The 21,161-nt window shown below is 38.5% G+C and overlaps 1 protein-coding gene across 1 annotated transcript in view; it reads right to left on the bottom strand.

Moving 5' to 3' along the window:
- pemt (phosphatidylethanolamine N-methyltransferase) overlaps nucleotides 1-20,307 on the bottom strand; it is a 108,212-nt gene extending 87,905 nt beyond the window's left edge. Inside the window, exons 1-2 of the mRNA XM_047377852.1 lie at nucleotides 20,024-20,307; nucleotides 14,199-14,306 (exon numbers count right to left, since the gene is read on the bottom strand). Of these exons, the coding sequence (XP_047233808.1) occupies nucleotides 14,199-14,306; nucleotides 20,024-20,137 (222 nt within the window). The 5' untranslated portion in view covers nucleotides 20,138-20,307. The remainder of the gene's footprint in view (nucleotides 1-14,198; nucleotides 14,307-20,023) is intronic.
- Nucleotides 20,308-21,161: the final 854 nt, after the last annotated feature.

The following is a 21,161-nucleotide window of genomic DNA, read 5'->3' as shown; positions in this document are numbered from 1 at the left end:
GCCTCTATGGAACGGAAAGTCCTACCATATTCGGATAATGACGGATCGCCTGGAATTTCATAATGCAACTGCCCAATCTTATATACAAAAAAAAAGAAAAGTTTTATTAATGAAAAAGACCTTTCCAATGGGAATTTCAAATGCATGTGTTGCCGCATATTGGCAACACAGAAAAAGGACAAAGTAAGCACTCACACCTTTCCCAAAGATCCTGTTTGCAGGAAAAGTGGGAAGCTTTGTGAAAGTCAATACATGCCTCCAGTTCAAAATACTTTTGTCTCAGCATTATTAAACTATTTGCATACTGGCACTGAGAAGAAAAATCCAACTGAGAAAAATGAGGAAGCACAGTTCACGCCACGGCTAGGAGCAACAGCTCTAGAGGACTCCACATCCAGACCACTGAGGTTAGCGCAGTTGTTGTTTGTGAGCATAATGTTTCTCAGGTCATAAAATACATCATTTTACCATGTTTCTTTTTATTTACTTTTTTGTTTACTATGTCAATACAAAGTATCTGTTGACATCAACTGATCGCTTTATCAATTTAAATCACGGTCACGTTCATTAGTAACCAAAATAATTCAAAAAGTCTAAGTCAAATAAACAGCAGATTGACATATCATGCTTTTAAATCCTTCCTTTTCACCCTTAAATCATTCAGTTGTGGTCCATATAAAGTGGAACTGCAATGCTTTGGTCTGAATTCCTTGTTATTGTAGCTCTACAGGCCCCTCTTTTACCCCTGTTCTGAGGTGCGCCTGGGAGCACCTCACTTTGGTGCGGCCTCTGTAGATGCTGTTGAGGCGCTTCACACCCTGCCCCCCTCCAGGTCAAAGAGCGCTCCACTTGTCCGGCCAGTTTTGTAGTTTGATAACTGAGAAACAATCATCTAAACAAGACAAAAACGGCAAAAACAGTGCAAAACTGTGAATGTAATAATACTATTACCCAACAACTGAACCAAACTTATCCTCTTGCAGTGTAGACATACATCGCAGCGAGAAATAAAAATGGGAACGCGAAATAATCAGCCGGAAGTCCATGAACTTATTTCGTTGTTCCACAGCAAATAATATGATGTAACAGCTGGAAAAATGTAACAAATAGAGAAAACTAAACGGACTGAAAACTATGACCCAAACAGAATGTTAAGATATCTACGCAACACCCAGAGAGACTAAGTACAACAGTTTTGCACTCCTACAGACTCCAAGTACACAACAAAATGTATTTAAAGGCTAAAATAGCGGATTTTGCATGATATGTCCCCTTTAAGTTGAAGTTGTGTAGCCAACGGTCTCAGAATAACATATTAAGAGTTTTATTACAGTTGTACAGTTAAGCCATCACAAGTAAAACACGGACTGATTATGTCTAGAAAAGTAATACTTTTAACTGCTTCCATTCACTGCAACTCCATTCTCAGTTGCCTCGTGATTGTCTTTGCATGACAGTAGAAAAAACTATAGAGATGTTTAACATAGGGGCTATAAAACAGGAAAACATCTGGTCAGAGCATCATGTTGTGGAAACGCTTTTCTTCAGCAGCTGGGCCGAGTTGGTGGGAAAATGGATTGAGCTAAATACTGTAACTTAAAGCTGGGGCAGAGGTTCACCTTCCAGTACAACAATCCTAAACATGCAACCAGAGCTACAATGGATCAGTTTACATCAAAGCATATTCATGTGTAAGAATAGCCCAGTCAAAGTTCAGGCCCAAGTCAAACTGTGAATCTGTGGCAAAGACTTTAAATTTGACATTCCATCCTGTCTGACTTAGCGTTGAGGAATGGGCTTTGAAAGGAAGAATGGCAAAAGTTTTAAGCCTCTACATGAGCAAAGTTGGCTGAGATGTACCCGTAAAGAACTGCAGCCGTAACTGCTCGGAAGGCCTGATACAAATGCACACCACAGATGGGAATTTTTTTTTTTTAAACATTATGGTGTTAGACGTTATTCTGTTACGGCTTGTGGAATTATGCCTCACGTGGTACACAATGGGTTCTGACGTAATCCCACCTGATGATACCACTGTAATCAGAACGCAGGTTGTTATTAGCAACATCGGGCACCTCGGATTGTAATGAGAGCGCTGCACCATGCTGGCTGGCATACAAAGTGTCTATGTGGGGAAAACAAGAAAAAAACTGAACTTTCCCGAGGCATTTGGAGGCTCTGTTTAGTCCATATATGAGTCACACCATAAATCACCAACAAACACATTTCCACACTCACTTTTACCCCCACTGGGCAGGTGTTGCTGAGGTAGGTTGAGCCTGCAGAGAATCCTAGCATTCCCAACAAAGAGAGGGCACCAAGCTGCTAATTGTGTAGTGAGAGTTCCTGGAGTCTGACTGCAGGACCGGTCCCGTTTTCATTGTGAGGTCAATGTGTCACAGCGGCAGTGTGGCACAGTGACCTCCTGGCCCTGCTGAGCATGTAGGCTTAACCTAGAATCTCCCTGTTTCCTTCCTCTGATTCATCTCCAGCTTTAGTTGTGCAACTGATTAAAGCTATTTCATAAAAGACAAACAGAATTTTACTTTAACTGCCAGGAAACAAATTTTATTTAAACATGTTTGTGGTCCATTTGCATCCATCTTTTCCATACATGCATTTGTACAGATAGACAGCATTTATGTCAGTGTGAAAAGATAAAATATTACATAGTAGCAGCCAAGGGGTGGTATGTCCTGATCTGTTCACACACTAAAGACTCAAAAGCCTTGCTGTGTATTTTTTTTCCTTTGCGAAACTGTGTTCAGAGTTAATGAAAAGTTCATTATTGTTATTAAAAAAACACCTAAGAAGTCTTCTCTGTTGCTTGATGACTCAAAAACAACATAAGTGCAACATTTAAAGCTATCTGAGGGTTCCCCTTCAACAAAGTAACGACTAACTGACGCATTAACAAAACTTGACAAATAAAAACAGGAGCTGCATTAATTCTAATCATCATGCACTGTGCCTTGCAAAATAATTCATTCATTTTTGGTCAGGTTCAACTCCAACTGAATATTTTCATGCATTGGGGTTTTATGTAATAGACCAAGAAGTGCACAGTTGTGAAGGAAGAATTATGGTTTTCAATTTACTTTTCAAAAACATTCACCTTCGACCTATCCCAACAGCATGATGCTGCAAGCATCATTTTTTACTTTGGGGATTGTGCATTCAGGGTGATATGCAGTGCTAGTTTTCTGTTACAAAAAGGCCACTTGTAAGCCAAAATGTTTAATTTTCTGTTTTTTCCGACCAGGGCACCTGCTTTCAAATGATTCCTTTTGCTTCAAATTTACCAACTACTTTGTAATGTTTTAGTAGAAAAAGTGGTCCCAAACAATAATATATTGAGGTTTATGGTTGTAAAGTGACAAAAAAAGGTGTGAATACCTTTGCATTATACAATGTATATGCAGACCTTTGACATAGAAATCAGGATCAGAGTTCATAGCAGCCACACAGTTCTGGACCAAGAAATGATTACCTTGCAATGCTTTTAATCTGCCCAATGCATATTCATTCTAAGATGAATTTAACAAAATTACAATATTAGCCAGTATGAAGAACTGTGGTTCCCGCTAAATTTTTTATTTGATAAGATAGACGACTCACTCTTAAAAGCTTTCTAAGAAATGTCTCTAAAATAGTCCTGACTAAATGACTGAAGCACAAAAAGCAGCTAATTTATTTATACAAAAACAACATAGTGATATATATAGAGCTAAATTGGGGCCATAAAGTTTGTTCAAATGAAAAAAATTCGAACCTGAAAAATTATTTTGAACCTCCCCAAAAAAAATTTGAAAACTGGAAAAAAAGTTTTGCAACTGAAAAAAAAACCCAGATGTGAAACTGGGAAAAAAAAAAAAAAGTTCAAAACTACTTTTCAGATTCAAGTTTTTTTTTCAAACTTGCAGATTTTTTTTTTTGGCTTCAAACTTTTGGCCCTGTTTTGGCGTGGGGGGCTGGGCTTCAGATCACGGGGGTGCGGAATTATGACCGACAGCTCAACACAGCGGCTGAACAACATATTCCCAGCTGTTGCATTCAGGGACCGTGGGAACTGGGAATATCTGTAATACATCATCGATATTCTATATATATGTGAGTGGTTTTGAAAGATAACATGCTTCACCAATAGAAGCAGCTTAAGTGAATACACGACGCGCATCTGAGAGGAGAAAATATGATCTTGACAGATTTGCACAGCATTTTAAATCCGTGTTGGAGTTGTAAGGAATATGACTATTGATTAATTAATATTAATCAAGAATCATAATTTAAAATAATAATTTGAAAAATATTAATTTCTTAACCAAAAATCATCCCTTACGGATAAAAATCAGAGATATCCTCTGGTGTTGTGATTATGGGCTCAAAGCTCTTTAATAATTACAAATTATTAACCAAAACCACAAACTGTCACCGCTTCACCGAAGGTGGGGGAACTTCGACCTTGTTTTGACAGATAAATCACTCTTGCACAAAATAAACACAAACGCTTCTCTTAATCATATATATGAAGATTTATTGAAGCCAAATAATCCTAATATACCATTATTCTGGTCCAAAAACCTTCACCTAACTAACAAGCACCGTTCTACACAAAGGGAATAACAATGACTACCTAACAATAATAATAAAAGAAAAATATATATATGCATTTAGTGTCTGTGAAGATCAAACCAGCAGTTTATGGACAAAATGTGTAATTTGGGTTAAATGGAAAGAAATCCTCCTGTCGTGTTGATGTCTCGATCGCCCCAAATCTTGACAAAGGGTCATAAAACTCTGAGGCGGGCCCCAGTGGAAAGTTTCCAGCAATAAAACTGGAACAAAGAGTGGTCGGGTGAGGCCCAGACCGCAGCTGCTTTGAATGAAAAACTTTTAAAAGTCCAACTTCTAACTCCTGGCTGATTTGGGATCAGCCGGACAAAACATTAACCACGCACGATTCAGCAGCACTTGTGCAGCAAATAAAAATACAGCTCAGCAAAACATAATTCAATCGGGATTGCATGCAACAAGTTAATACCTGAGATTAAACTACTGGTGATCCTACATCACCTTAACTGCCTCATCCTGCCCAGACCTCTAAATGCACCTATCCGGTTTACTATGAAAAGAACAAAATTACTTTGAAGTTGATTTCTTATGGGGGATATTTTAACAAAGGAACACATTTATCATTATGTAGGCAATACTGGAAAAGGTGAAAGGAGGGTAGACTCTGCAACATATTGTTCAGTCCCAACTTGCATTCCTTTAACTCTAAACAAACAGAATACAATAAAAAACTGAAGTTGAGAAAAACATTCCACAATCCACAAAGAATCGTCACCTATTTTCTTTATATGAAGGGTTATTTTAAATTTCAATGTGCAGTTTATGTCTAGATTAAATGTAGGAGTAACACTTTTTCACCTCCACCTGCTGATTTATGATTCACTTTTAAAAGGTTGAACTAAATGTCACAAAAGCTAACATTCGCCACCTGCAGACTGTAACTGTAAAGCCGGGGCTCCTAATGGAAGGTTGGAACACCCAATCTTGAAAAAAGAAAACCACAAACACACACACACACACACACGCACACACACACACACAGGAATACAGAACTCCTCAGAAAAAAACTACTTAGAAACACCTTGCATATTAATTAATATTTTTAAAGTAAATTTCAATCTATCTTTTTTCTCAATTTACAAATTATTACATATATTATAGTTACTCTAATTTATAAGGAGTATTCTGGGTGTGAACTGTACCTCAATTTAACTTCATGTTCATAGATAAAAAACCCAAAACTTTATGTTCAAAGTTCCCAACTTAGAAATCATGATCTAAATTCAAGTGTTAAAACCTGAATTAGTTGATGTTCATTTGTACATTTTAGATGAGATAAAGTTTTCTTTATTTAAAGTTAGACTTTTTTAGATTCAGACAGTTACATTCAAAGAACGACAAGCTTCTTTTCAATAATAAAATAATTTAAATTTAGGCATAAGCTTTGTTGACAAAACATCCACTTACGTAACTTGAGACAGTATTGAAACTGTTAATTGAGGCAACACAGCATCTTAAAGCTGCTCTCCTTTTCTTATGCTTAGTCAAGATCTGGACTACATTATTCTTGCAAAGGGTGCATGCAGAACCCAGCATGCGGACAAAGCTTTGTACAGGTCCTTCTCAAAATATTAGCATATTGTGATAAAGTTCGTTATTTTCCATAATGTAATGATGAAAATTTAACATTCATATATTTTAGATTCATTGCACACTAACTGAAATATCTCAGGTCTTTTATTGTCTTAATACGGATGATTTTGGCATACAGCTCATGAAAACCCAAAATTCCTATCTCACAAAATTAGCATATTATTAAAAGGGTCTCTAAACGAGCTATGAACCAAATCATCTGAATCAACGAGTTAACTCTAAACACCTGCAAAAGATTCCTGAGGCTTTTAAAACTCCCAGCCTGGTTCATCACTCAAAACTCCAATCATGGGTAAGACTGCCGACCTGACTGCTGTCCAGAAGGCCACTATTGACACCCTCAAGCAAGAGGGTAAGACACAGAAAGAAATTTCTGAACGAATAGGCTGTTCCCAGAGTGCTGTATCAAGGCACCTCAGAGGGAAGTCTGTGGGAAGGAAAAAGTGTGGCAGAAAACGCTGCACAACGAGAAGAAGTGACCGGACCCTGAGGAAGATTGTGGAGAAGGGCCGATTCCAGACCTTGGGGAACCTGTGGAAGCAGTGGACTGAGTCTGAAGTAGAAACATCCAGAGCCACCGTGCACAGGCGTGTGCAGGAAATGGGCTACAGGTGCCGCATTCCCCAGGTCAAGCCACTGTTGAACCAGAAACAGCAGCAGAAGCGCCTGACCTGGGCTACAGAGAAGCAGCACTGGACTGTTGCTCAGTGGTCCAAAGTACTTTTTTCGGATGAAAGCAAATTCTGCATGTCATTCGGAAATCAAGGTGCCAGAGTCTGGAGGAAGACTGGGGAGAAGGAAATGCCAAAATGCCAGAAGTCCAGTGTCATGTACCCACAGTCAGTGATGGTCTGGGGTGCCGTGTCAGCTGCTGGTGTTGGTCCACTGTGTTTTATCAAGGGCAGGGTCAATGCAGCTAGCTATCAGGAGATTTTGGAGCACTTCATGCTTCCATCTGCTGAAAAGCTTTATGGAGATGAAGATTTCATTTTTCAGCACGACCTGGCACCTGCTCACAGTGCCAAAACCACTGGTAAATGGTTTACTGACCATGGTATTACTGTGCTCAATTGGCCTGCCAACTCTCCTGACCTGAACCCCATAGAGAATCTGTGGGATATTGTGAAGAGAACGTGGAGAGACTCAAGACCCAACACTCTGGATGAGCTAAAGGCCGCTATCGAAGCATCCTGGGCTTCCATAAGACCTCAACAGTGCCACAGGCTGATTGCCTCCATGCCACGCCGCATTGAAGCAGTCATTTCTGCCAAAGGATTCCCGACCAAGTATTGAGTGCATAACTGTACATGATTATTTGAAGGTTGACGTTTTTTGTATTAAAAACACTTTTCTTTTATTGGTCGGATGAAATATGCTAATTTTGTGAGATAGGAATTTTGGGTTTTCATGAGCTGTATGCCAAAATCATCCGTATTAAGACAATAAAAGACCTGAAATATTTCAGTTAATGTGCAATGAATCTAAAATATATGAATGTTACATTTTCATCATGACATTATGGAAAATAATGAACTTTATCACAATATGCTAATATTTTGAGAAGGACCTGTATATGCATTCACACACAGTGGCTCCTAAACATCTACACAAACAATTTACGTGATGTACAATAATGAGACCATAATAAATATTTCACAGCATTTTCCACATATAGTGACATACGTATATTTTGTAAAATTCAACAAAAAAATCTGTCAGAAGAAAAAAGAGAGAGGTGCAACAACTTTAAAAACTGAGATGCCTTGTTTCAGTTTTAGCATTCAGTCTTCTTTGGTAGAAGTCCATCAGCACCCATCATCTGGACTTGGCAATATTTAACTTTCTAGCTTGCAAAACTTCTCCAAATCTATCAGATTGTATAAGACATCTCTTATTAACAGCGTTCTTTAGGTGATCCCACAGATTTCCTAAATATTTATCTCAGGACTCTGGCTAGTTCATCCCAAGACTTTAGATTTCCTCTGATGAAGATAAACTTTTGTTAATTTATATGTGGACTCACATTAATGCTAAAGATTAAAACAGACACCTGAAGGTATAGTTTGTATTTCCCCCAACAAAAACCAGAGTTCCATCTAGTGAAAAGTAACCCCAGATCATAATGCTGCCACCACTATATTTTACTGTAGATATGGTGTTCTTGGCAGAAATGTCCACAGTTTCTTGAATGTTTAAGTTGGCCTCTCAGCTTAGCAGCGTCCCTGACCATTTTGTATCTTGTTTTTTAATTTTGAGAAAACCTTCAATTTCTGTAAAGTCACCATTATCCCATATTTTTTCAAATTAATGATTACAAACAACTGACAGTGTAGAAGGGGCACATACCTACATTTGGAGACCCAATTTAGGCACTTGAAAACATTATCTATCTATTTGGTTGATTTCGACTCATATATCACTAGCAGGAATGATAACAAAAACAGACAACCAGTAATATTTTGGGTATGTTCACCATGTCATCAGAAATTCTTGAAATCTCAACCCGTCCTAGCAAAATAAAGCTGTTTTTTAAACGAGATGGCACAGCCAGTAGCATATTCAACAATGGAACAACAAAAGCAGAAAAGTTACATAACTACCGATGCCCAATCACTAATCAGAACAATAATTTTGGGCCAAAAAAGATTAACTATGGTGACACCTAATGTAACTCAAAAAAAATCATTGGCACCTTTCAGACTTTGCATAGGAACCCAAAACTAATTTGTTTTTGGTCAAACATTTACTGAAACAACAGCAGCGGAAGTAACTGGATAAGGCACAAGGGCTTTATTGACACAGGAGAATGTATCTAAAAATACTATACTACTATTAACAGAGCGTAGGCTATCTCCAATAACTTATTGTTGTACTTATTTCCAACCAAGATCAAGCCTGTAAACTACAACAGGAAAGCAGGACAGGAAAATTCAACCCATAATCCTTGGTAAATCAAGGTCTTTTACAAAGGAATTAGAGGAATTAGAATTAGATCTTTTATGTTGTAGATTTGTTTTATTTTTACTTCTGACAGCAAGTCTGTCCGACACAGCAGTAAAGTGACCAGTCTCTTTATATCTGCATGTGGCAGCAGTCAGTTCCAGGGCTTCGTTGTGAGAAACTGCAGTTGGTAAATACAAAATTAGTGCGTTTAACCAGTTGCTTTTGCATCACACAGGGGACCAGAACGCATCTGTTACAACCGAACGCTGATTGACACTTACTAATCTCAAATTAAAGTTTCGCATATGCTAGTTTTTTTTTAGGAATCAAACAAGGCTTCTAATAATAGAGTGTTGCAAGAGGACATTTTGATTTAAAAAATATATAGATTATTGTGCCATAGAAAGAAAAACACTAACCTGTCAAGCCTTTAATGGCATTGTGGTCAAGGTCCCAGCATAGCACATTCAGCACAATGATTTCCATCAAACAAGGTCCATTTGTGACCTGACATGACTGTATGGCATCCATCTTTATCCGAATGCAGTGCACATAGAAAAGGAACTTCCAACTAGTAATCTGCGAATTTCTGTGTCCATGGGGTATATGTTTGATGTGACACAGTGGCCCATTTCTTTTATCCACGGCTTCTAGGCTGGATAAGGACCCATACTTCATTTGCCACCAAAAATAGGGGCAAGGATGGGAAGGAAGATATAACAAATAATAATAGTGATAGAGAGCTATAGTAAAGAGGGGCTACAGGAACCTTTCTAAGAAAACAGGGCAGCTTTCTGCCCCCACCTATATTTCCACTGTATTTAGCAGAAAAAAAAAATAGAGAGTAGAAATTTACCCCAGGAAAAAGGCCCAGGTAAGGACTTTTCATTTTCCAGTAATACTTATTTTATAGAGTTTTGTGTAGGGAAAGGGTGAAGAATTTTGAACTGGTATGAACTCATATCAGTTTAAAATATTCTACGGTTTATGTTTTCTGGTAACTTTGATTGTAATGAATTTCTTGATCACTGACGTCTGCTTACAGCAGTCTGTGGTGAAACGGGGACTTAATTCTTCAGTCAAAGTCATATTTTATGGTTTTAAACAGTTTACGTGATGACAAACAAATAAAAATAACCACTGGATCTGTCACTGCTCTGTGTGTGTTTTTTACTCCTTGGCGGATATTTCTGTGAGTCTTTTAACGAATGTTACAAACTTCCTCTGACTTTGGACTGATTATAAATATAAATGCTGTAAGCATGAATGCTAGTGAGCATGAAAGGCTGCGATGGAGAAAATCCTCTTAAAGTTTGTTACAGTTACACTTTTGAATTTATAAGTGATAATATTGTATTGCCAACACAGACTCATTGGTTATGGCTTTATAGGAGAGGAGCCTTTCTCCTTCACTTAGCCACCAGGTTAACATGGGGCTCAACACCGCTGCCGTGAAAGGAGATACCATTCAGTGTTTGTGGAAGTCTTGGTTCTTTTTTGGTCTCCATTTTAAAAGTCCTCACAAAAATCAGGAACAGAAATAGTAATTTAGGCTTCTAGTAAAATCCGAATCACTTTTCAGGTCTTACAATCATAACCCCCTAAAAGTTTCTATAACACCCATTAGGCTACATTTACACTGCAGGGAAAAGTGGCCTAAATCTGACAAATGTGCTCATATGTGAACCATATCTGATTGTTTAAGACAGTCTGAACGGCACAAAACCACTTTTTTTTTTTTTAAATGAGACCCAGGTCACTTTCACAATTTCTCCTAAATCAGATATACAGTATATCTGAAGTGACTACAGTCTGAACAGCCATGTCACATTTTATCTTTCATTGCTGTGACAGACTCACCAGACCCCACTTCTGCCAGAGGATGCAGGAAGTATAGATCAAATATAAATAAAAGTTGAAACAAGCATGACTGTACTTGCTACTACTGCTCTATTTAAATATTGTACACTTACACCGTTGGTTGGAGAGGTTTTAGCAGGTTTCAACTTTTTGTCGACAGTTCATGCAGAAAAACTAATCACATCGTCATGCTACTATAGTTCCTGTACTACAGTCTGCGATTTTTTCTTGCCAGAGCAGGATTTACAAACATTACAACTGACACAGTAACTTCAGATTTAATACACACATGCTACCAATGCATCCATCCAAGAGGCATCCCGATCTGATACCCGAAACACAATTGACTCCTTCAGATGTGTAAGAGCAGCACCTATGAGCTGCCCATCAGCTGATAAAGCTCCTCACCCTATATGTAAGGCTGAGCATAGCCACCCTACAGAGGAAGCCATGGACTCTACCAGTAAAGTAAAAATGGTTTGTCTGCTGATCCTTCAGGGGAAAGACACAGCTCAAATCAACACAAAAAAGATCAGCAGACACAAAATCAACCTTCTTCCATAGCCATGTCAGTACCCAGATTTAAGCCCTATAGAAAGGTTGTAGCATGGCATGAAGAGAAGAGAGCATAAGTAGAGCCAGGATGCTGGATGGCTGCAACGTTGTGAAGTGTCATAGGAATACATGAACGTGTATTCCACTGGCTAAAGGGCATTGATCAAAGTATTGACAGAAAGGATATCAATATTTGTACCAGTAGGGTCTTTGACATTTTCCGTATTTTAGAAAATATATATATTTAAATATTTCTTAACGTGGGATTTGTCCCTTCTGAATACATTTTCTAAAATTTCAAAACTTTTAATGTACAGTTATGCTACTGTTTTTATAACATATATTTTAGTAATTTTACCAGCAGTGCAGCTAAATATGCCTGGCAGTTCAGTGGATTCAGTGGATTGTGGATGCATCAGTTCTTCTACTCTTTGCCTGTATAACTCATATTACACCCAATTACAGTCAGCTCCTGTGTCTGCACAATGCTGCAAAAGGCTAAAAGCTCTTTAACTCCATTCTCGACTTCTTATTTAAATAATGGTGACCTGACTCAGAGGACTGTGAGTAATTATTAATGACCATCTTGAAATCAAACAGCCTTTAAATGGGGTAAAACTAGATTCAAAAGAACTTGACCCCCAAAAACAAATATCGGTTCAAGAGCTCATTAAACAATTAGGTTGGAATCATGACTAGGTCAGTGGTGACTAATGAATCATATGAGAATAATCACACTTCCTTCTTAACTTGTGTTAGGCTTTTGTTTTAATTTTTTCTTCCCCCTCGTCAGTGTTTAACCACATTATTTCTGCTCTTTTTTTATTAATTAACAATAGGAATATTGTACAGAATGCACTTATAGCAAAAGACTGCTTGAATGCAATATTTGGTCAAAAATTCGATAATAGGTGCCATGCATGCAATCTCTGCTTGCCAATAATATATTTTGCCTGTCAGACAGACTTTCTCTGCTGCTGATGACCACACTGATGCTAAAGCTCATAACAAGAGAGTAATGAAGGAAAAGAAAGAAAATATACAGTAAAATGTAGGGTAGTTGACAATGTTTTCTCCAACATCGTTCAGCCCTATTGAAAAACGTTTACAAAGCCAATCCTAATGATTTGGGACTCAAGTGAACCACAGTGAGTGCCAATATCCTTAGTAGAGAAAACATGGAATAGTTTTGAACCTTTCAACTAGTGGTCAGTCAACCAAAATCACTTCAAGATTGCATCGACAACTCATCCAGGAGATCAAAGAAGGACCCAGAACATCTAAAGCTTTGCAGGCCTTTTTCTTTAAGTAAGATCAGTATTTATAAATCGACAATGAGAAAGAGACCTGACAAAAATGGCGTCCATGGGAGAGCTCCAAGTTCCAAACAACTGCTGACCAAGAAAGTTGCAGAGGCCCCTCTGCTAGGAAGAACGGGCCAAAATTGCTCCACACCAATGTAAAAACACACTGACATTTCTCACATGCACTTGATCACAACTGCTGCTGGATAGCTTTCTTCAACAGATGAATGAAATCATGACTTCAAAACTGTATTTTGTATTTACTCTGGTTATTTTTCTCTGATATTGATGAAAACACTGAAATGTGACTAAAAAGCAAAAAACTGAAGAAATGTGTAAGGTTTTATGTTTCAATCATATTATGACCAATACTTTGCTGTGATTCTTTCCAAAAATCTTTTTTGGTAAGAATGAGTTATTTAAACAGCGCTCTATACCATAATATGCAACATATGCAAGCATGAATTTAGAGCAAGTCTTGCACTTTAACAGAAGAAAAGATTATTTTAATACATGGGAAAGATTCCTGGAAAAAAATATAAATCTTGTCAGCATAGATTAGCTCTGGATGATTATGAGGTCATATTTCTTTCTCCATCTTATAGTTCAGAGTCGGCCTTGATTCGACAAACTGCCCAACCAGCAGTAAACTTTCTTTTGCATACTTGTAGATGTAACTTTTCCTTTTCACTTGTAAAAAGTATTTTTATTTGGAGTAAAAATATCGTTTTAATTTCTGGTAGAAAAGGTCAGGTGTTTTAAAAACCAAGCCATCAGAGAGAGAGCCTGCTTGACACAAGCAATTTTGGATCAGCTAGATTTCTTTTTGAAAGGCTTTTTCATCTTGATTGTCTTACATCTAAACTGGCTTATTCCCCTTCAAAAATAGAGAACAAGTACACATAGGTACACATTAACCAGAATCATATATAATGTTTTCTTCAAAGGCATTTTACATGAACATATACAGTGCCTGGCAAAAGTTTTCATAACGCCTAGAGTAGTTTCCACAATTTGTCCCGCCACAACCACAAATATCAAGGATTATTATGGGATTTAGACACATAGCATTGGATTATTGTGATTATTTCTCCACACAATGTTATACACCATGGAAGTGACTGTAACGTTCATTGATTTGGTGATGTGACCCAATATTTTTGGCAATATAATGTATGTATTCTATAAAACAATGTTCTACCATGTTGCGATCATGATTTTACTGTAAACAGTTTTGATGATATTTTTGACCCTTTATTTAATATTAGTTCCTGCTACTTATGGTAATGAGGTAGTTCAACACATTCTTACCACATTCCAGAAGAGAGGGTTGAATATGATGGCAAGCACTGCTATGCAAAAGCTGGGGTCATGAAAGTTAATGTGTCTGATGAATTCCTCTATAGGCATCAAGTCCATCTGAAAAAAACAAAACACAAACATTTATCTGATTAAGACTTTGATATTTCCATATGAGAGTAGGCCTCAGTAGAAATAACTGAAATTTTCCAGGAAGCACCCAACAACCAAGGCATGAAAATGTCAGATAACAAAGCCTAACTTGAAATGAAGCTTGATATCTTTAATTCTAAACATCTAAAAACTGTCTTCGCCCATTTCTAGTTGGCATCTTGAAGAAATAACAAGTAGTTGTCAAGGAACATCAAGCTTTACAGCCTGCTCAACTACCACATTAGATGGATACAACAGAGTTGAATCCATCCAAAGTATTACAATTTCCCACCAGAACTGACACACACACACACACACACACACACACACACGAGTGTTCAATGATTTTTACCATGGCAACGTCAACATTCCTTTACAGTTTGCTAGCTTGCTAAGGTTAACATTGTATTCACAGATGTTGGGATTATGAATCTAAGAATATTATTTAATATTAATATTGTATCAAATAATATTTCGGTCTGTTAAGGGTTGTTCTGTGAATACCAGCCCAGTAAGGCGATGGTATTAGGACAAAATAGAAAGGTGTGAGCCAAGCTCTGACATTATTGAACAGCATAAACTCTGCACACACATGAAATGAATTCACACAATTTCTTAAAATACAAGAATTTATTAACAAAAATAAGTCAACACAAAGTCAAACATATTTCAATTAACAAACTCTTTACTATGCTAAAACAATCCAACTAAACTACCAAGCAGAATTGAAGAATAAGGAAGACTAATAGGCTATGTACAATATAAACAAGTTGATCAAAGATGATTGAAAATCATGACCAAAAAGAGTGATGCAACATTACCATGCAATATTTATGTTTGAGAACCAAGGATTATCTTGAAGAATCTGGAAATGAAGTTAAGTTAGTCTTGGAACTAATTTAGGCAATAATCTGCAACGTTTAGACAACCGTTCACAATGCAAGATCAGATCAAATATTATTTTAATAAAATAATGTTTTAAATAATGATCTGCTGAATAAAACCAACCTTCTGGATGACTAATTCTCAACGGTGTCTAATTAGCTGCCTTCATTTATTCAAATAATATTTAAAGAAATATTATAAAGAGAGTATTTTGGAAAAGAGCCAAATATTTCTGGAGAAATGAGGCTTAATAGTGTTTACTTAGTTTTCAAATTTAGTAAAATGATGTTCAGGGACTATTATTCACTAGCTTGAAAACTAACAACCTTTCTGTTAAATACTCTTTAGTAGCAAGCACCTGTTCTTACCGGTTAGCAGTTAAAGCTAACAAAAGAAGCTGATAGTTTAGCACCAGAATCAAACACAGTGCTATTTCAAGTAGTATAAAAGAGCAATAAAAACAGAAGAGAAAAATGCTATTTCTGGTTAGGAATAAAATGGTTTTAAAAGCACACATAAGCATTTCCCATCACATGCACATCCTTAGAACATTGTTACCATTCTGATTGAGGGTGGACCTATTTGAACCTCAGACATTGAGTTTTGTGTTCTGACTGTTGAAATGAGGGTTCAGCTCCAATACCCTCTACAAGGTACTCAAAGATTCATGGGAGTTTGCCCACGTGTTTTGTGGACCTGGAGAAAACATTCAACTGTGTCCCTCATGATGCCCTGTGGGGGGTGCTCAAGGAGTATGGAATCGGGGGCCCTTTACTAGGGGCCATCCGGTCCCTGTACGAGCGGAGCAGGAGTTTGGTCCGCATTGCCGGCACTAAGTCGGACCTGTTCCCAGTGCATGTTGGACTCCGGCAGGGCTGCCCTTTGTCACCGGTCCTGTTCATAACTTTTATGGACAGGATTTCTAGATGCAGCCAAGGGCCGGAGGGGGTCGGGTTTGGGGACCAGTGGATTTCGTCTCTTCTGTTTGCAGATGACGTGGTCCTGCTGGCCCCCTCTAGCCAAGACCTACAGCATGCACTGTGGCGGTTCGCAGCCGAGTGTGAAGCGGCTGGGATGAGGATCAGCTCAGAGAGCTGAGCCGAAAAGCAAAGCTCTCAATTTACTGGTCGGTCTACGTTCCTACCCTCACCTATGGCCATGAACTTTGGGTCATGACCGAAATAAACGAGATCCCGGATACAAGCGGCTGAAATGAGTTTCCTCCGTAGGGTGGCCGGGCACTCCCTTAGAGATAGGGTGAGGAGCTCGGCCATCCGGGAGGGGCTCGGAGTAGAGCCGCTGCTCCTCCACATCGAGAGGAGCCAGTTGAGGTGGCTCGGGCATCTATACCGGATGCCTCCTGGACGCCTTCCTCGGGAGGTGTTCCAGGCACGTCCCACCGGGAGGAGGCCCAGGGGACGGCCCAGGACACGCTGGAGGGACTATGTCTCTCGGCTGGCCTGGGAACGCCTTGGGCTCCCCCTGGAGGAACTGGAGGAGGTGTCTGGAGAGAGGGACATCTGGGTGTCTCTGTTGAGTCTGCTGCCCCCGCGACCCGGTCCCGGATAAGCGGAAGACGACGAGACGAGACTTTGGCTCTGGGATGAATCATGCTTTACTTCACAATAATGGGAAAAGAAGACCAACAATGACAAAGCTACTGCTTGCAAAACTTGGAATTTCTTCCATTCTTGACAGAATACAATGTTGGGACCCACAGCCATGGATACAACATGAAAGATGCAGTACAAACGTTTCTGGAACTTTCAAAATAAATTGCATTAACTGACTTCCAGCAACTTAGGGAGGGGCGGTAACACCGGACTTCCCATGATGTCACTGCCCGTATAAAACCCCACCTTCCCAAGGAACGGACCTCTTCTACACAGGTCACACAGGGACCTGGACAGAGAGACTCAGTGCGCTAATGTCTCTTTGCTGGCAAACAGACATAACTCTTCAACTGGATCCGAGAGTGTCATACGATCATTGATCATATGCACTGAGTTAAGTACAAACGAATCACTGTCTGTATATCCGGTAGATTCATTCATAACGGGATAATTAAGGTACAAGCCTGGCTTGACTTTTCTCTGTGAGGCCTACAGAATCAAGCTGTGTTATAGAGAGTTCTCGGCAGAGACGCCGTCTCTATGCCGAGTGGAGCAGTTTCCCAATCTGAAAGGAGGACAACGGCATCGCATCGCCGTGGTTACGGAAGTTAACGTGCAGTGTGGTCAGCGGACAGAGCGAGCCGCCCAGCCACTGCTCCAGAGGTTAGCTGGAAGCTGGAACCCAGCTAACCCTTTGTTCACAGAGCTTTCTTCAAACTTCGTCGTCGCCCGGACAACTCCTCAGCATGGTTCATACGAGGTTAGGGTTTGGGCAGAGAAAGATTTAGAATGAAATGATCTGAATGTTTTTCATTTTATGAAGTTTGGTTTTGTTTGTGTTGAATTCAGCTATCTTGGTGCTAGCAGAATATCTGCAGCACACGTGTTCAGTTTGTATTCTGTGATTGTGTGTTTTTAAAGTTAAGACAAACTTTATTTAAAGGGTGATTTTAAACACAGAAGATTGATCATAACGCGCTGTCCGCGCTTAAGCATTTTAACCCTTTTATTAACGGTATTTTAAAGGTGTGTGTTTGATTCTGGTGCTAAGCTATCAGCTTCTTTTGTTAGCTTTCACTGCTAACAGCTAAGAACACATGCTTGCCTGCTAAAGAATATTTACCCAGAAAGGTTGTTAGGTTTCAATCCAGTAAATAATAGTTCCCTAAACATTATTTTAAGTAAACACCATTAAGCCCCATTTCTCCAGAAAGATTTGGCTCTTTTCCAAAATGTTTCCTTAAATATTTTACCATTCCCTTAATAATATTACCTTAAATATTAATTTAATAAACAAAGGCAGCTAAACCCCCAATCGGTTGTGGCAGATGGCCGCTAACACTGAGCCTGGTTCTGCTGGAGGTTTCTTCCTGTTAAAAGGGAGTTTTTCCTCTCCACTGTCGCTACATGCATGCTCAGTATGAGGGATTGCTGCAAAGTCAACGCCAGTGACTGTCCACTGTCTCTACATGCTCATCCAGGAGGAGTGAATGCTGCAAGTCACTGACTGGATGCAATCTGCTGGGTTTCCTTAGATAGAAAAACTTTTTATCCAATTTGAATAAAAAGCTAACTCTGACTGCACTGTTCAATTGTTAGGATTAATAGGAATGTATGTACCTGACTGTTGTGAAGTGCCTTGAGACAACATGTGTTGTGAATTGGCGCTATATAAATAAAACTGAATTGAATTGAATTGAATTAATGAGACCCCGTTGAGAATTAGTTATCCAGAAGGATGGTTTTATTCAGCAGATCATTCTTTAAAACATTATTTTATTAAAATAATGTTTTATCTGATCTTGCATTGTGAAGGGTTGTCTAAACGTTTGCTGATTATTGCATCACTCCTTCAGTCATGATTTTCAATCATCTTTAATCAACATGTTTATATTGTACATAGCCCATTAGTCTTCCTTATTCTTTAATTCTGCTTGGTAGTTTAGTTGGATTGTTTTAGCATAATAAAGAGTTTGTTGATTGAAATATGTTTGACTTTGAGTTGACTTATTTTTGTTAATAAATTCTTGTATTTTAAAAAAATTTGTGAATTCATTCCATGTGTGTGCAGAGTTTTGCTGTTCAATAATGTCAGAGCTCGGCTCACTCTTTTCGATTTTTTCCTGATACCACCGCCTTACTGGGCTGGTATTCACAGGACAATCCTTAACAGACCGAAATATTATTTGATAAAATATTAAAGTATTAATATAAAATATTAAATAATATATTCAGATTCATAGTCACAACAAAAAAAAGGTATTAATAAGTTCAAAGTCACCAGGATGTTTACTAAACAGGAACAAAAGATATTACAGAAAAAGAAAAAAACTGAACTCATTGAGGTTCCTTCTGTGTTTCTAGGTTGTGGGGATTCCCACTGAGATTTGTGCTAACCGTTATATAAGCATAAAAAGCCCGCACAATAAAATCTTTCACATGAAGTTTGCCTGTGGACAGCAAGATGGAATGGTAGCTACAGTAAATAATCACAAGTCAACTGACCAGTCAATCTAAAAAAAAATATTTAAAACTTGTACGACACGAAAGAGATCGGTCATAAGTATATTTTACTATATATTTTACAAAAATCTCTTCCTTTTGCTGTTAGAAATTGTCAAGTTGAAAGCAAGACAAAGCCAGTCTGAGGCATTGCAAACTAAAAAGCTGCTTAGGGTTCCACAACACCAGGGGGCCCACGAGAGCACAAGAACCAATCAAATGCCAGATTTACAAGTGTATATTTTTGTATAGGTGAGTAATAAATCAGTAGCACTGGTAATAATGGTGAAGAATTTCAATCATCAACTAAGCCAGGCCTAAGTTTTGATTCATAGTCATTTTCAGCATTATTTTATTTCATTATTATTATTACTATAGGTAGAAGTAGAGTAGAAAGAGCAGCTACATTTGACACTTCTAATAATAATAACCATAATAATTATTTTTATTACATTTTATCGTTATTATTATCATCATCATTATTATTGTTGTTGTTGTTGTGTGACATCTGTCAAGCTTGTAAAGAATCATGCTTTTATTTTTGAAGAGGACTCCCACCAGCTGTGTTCCGGCAATCTGTAGACAAACCAGAGGCTGTATCTGTCAATGCAGTCTCTCAGTCTGCCTCACAGTGTAATCTGCATGTCTCTGAGTTTCTGAGTCGCTTGTAAATGCTAGTTTTACCTTGGAGTAATCCACGTTGTTCAGACCTCCGCAGCAGTCGAGCGCGACAGGCTGGTTGTTTCGTTCAGCAACACGTCGGGTTTTCCGCTCAGCTGCAGCGTGGCTGTCGCTCATTCACACGGGTTTAGACGTGGCAGGGAGCCCCGCTTTCAGGCGTGTCTAGAAGATAACAAATGTTGCTCAATAAAGAGGGCAATGGTCCGGTTTAATCTGTAAGAAGAGGCTGATGGCCTAGTTGTTATGTACAAATAACCTCTAACCCTGTTCGGTGCATTCTGGGTAATGTGGTTCAAATTCAGTTCGGTTTTTTTTTCTCCTTTTTACAGCGTTGTATAGGCCAGTGGTTTTCAAAGTGGGGGCCACGCTAGGGGGGCCTCAGAAAGGTTGGGGATGATGATAAAATAAAAACACTGTTCTTATTCTCAACAGTTTGTTAAATGTTATTCAGTAGTAGTATTCAATAATTGTGTTAAAATATTTTAACAATATTCTTACATTAAAGAAATGTATTGATTATTGAAAAGTTAACAAAACACATTTTAAAAAGTTGATGTTTCTGTGGGTTTGCAAAAGGGTGGCCTCCACCCAGAAGCTAATGCTGTTTGGGGGGGCCACGGTATGGAAAAGTTTGGGAACCCCTGGTATAGGCTATTCAAAGGACTCCATTAAAGCCTGTTTATTTTTCTGGATTTTATAGATATTCAATCTAAATTGTAACAATCCTGAAAAATTCAAGTAGTATAAAAGAGCAATAAAAACAGAAGAGAAAAATGCTATTTCTGGTTAGGAATAAAATGGCTTTAAAAGCACACATAAGCATTTCCCATCACATGCACATCCTTAGAACATTGTTACCATTCTGCTTGAGGGTGGACCTATTTGAACCTCAGACATTGAGTTTTGTGTTCTGACTGTTGAAATGAGGGTGCACACCAATCCATGAGACTGGAAGAGCTTGGAGCTCTTTCAATCTGTAGAGATTTTAGCTACAACTGCGAAGCATAAAGTTGTAAGTGTCATGGATTGGTAATGCTTTGCTCCAGCAGGGATTACCACCTTCTCACCACCATAGAATCCACAGTGAATTCTACAGTGTATCACAGGATGCTTGTGGAAAATGTGAGACCATCTGGAAAAC

Source organism: Girardinichthys multiradiatus, chromosome 10 (genome assembly GCF_021462225.1).
Source record: "Girardinichthys multiradiatus isolate DD_20200921_A chromosome 10, DD_fGirMul_XY1, whole genome shotgun sequence".
In the NCBI taxonomy this organism is placed as follows: Eukaryota; Metazoa; Chordata; class Actinopteri; order Cyprinodontiformes; family Goodeidae; genus Girardinichthys; species Girardinichthys multiradiatus.
Note: the sequence above shows the minus strand (reverse complement) of the source record. Positions and strands in the feature narration are given on the sequence as shown.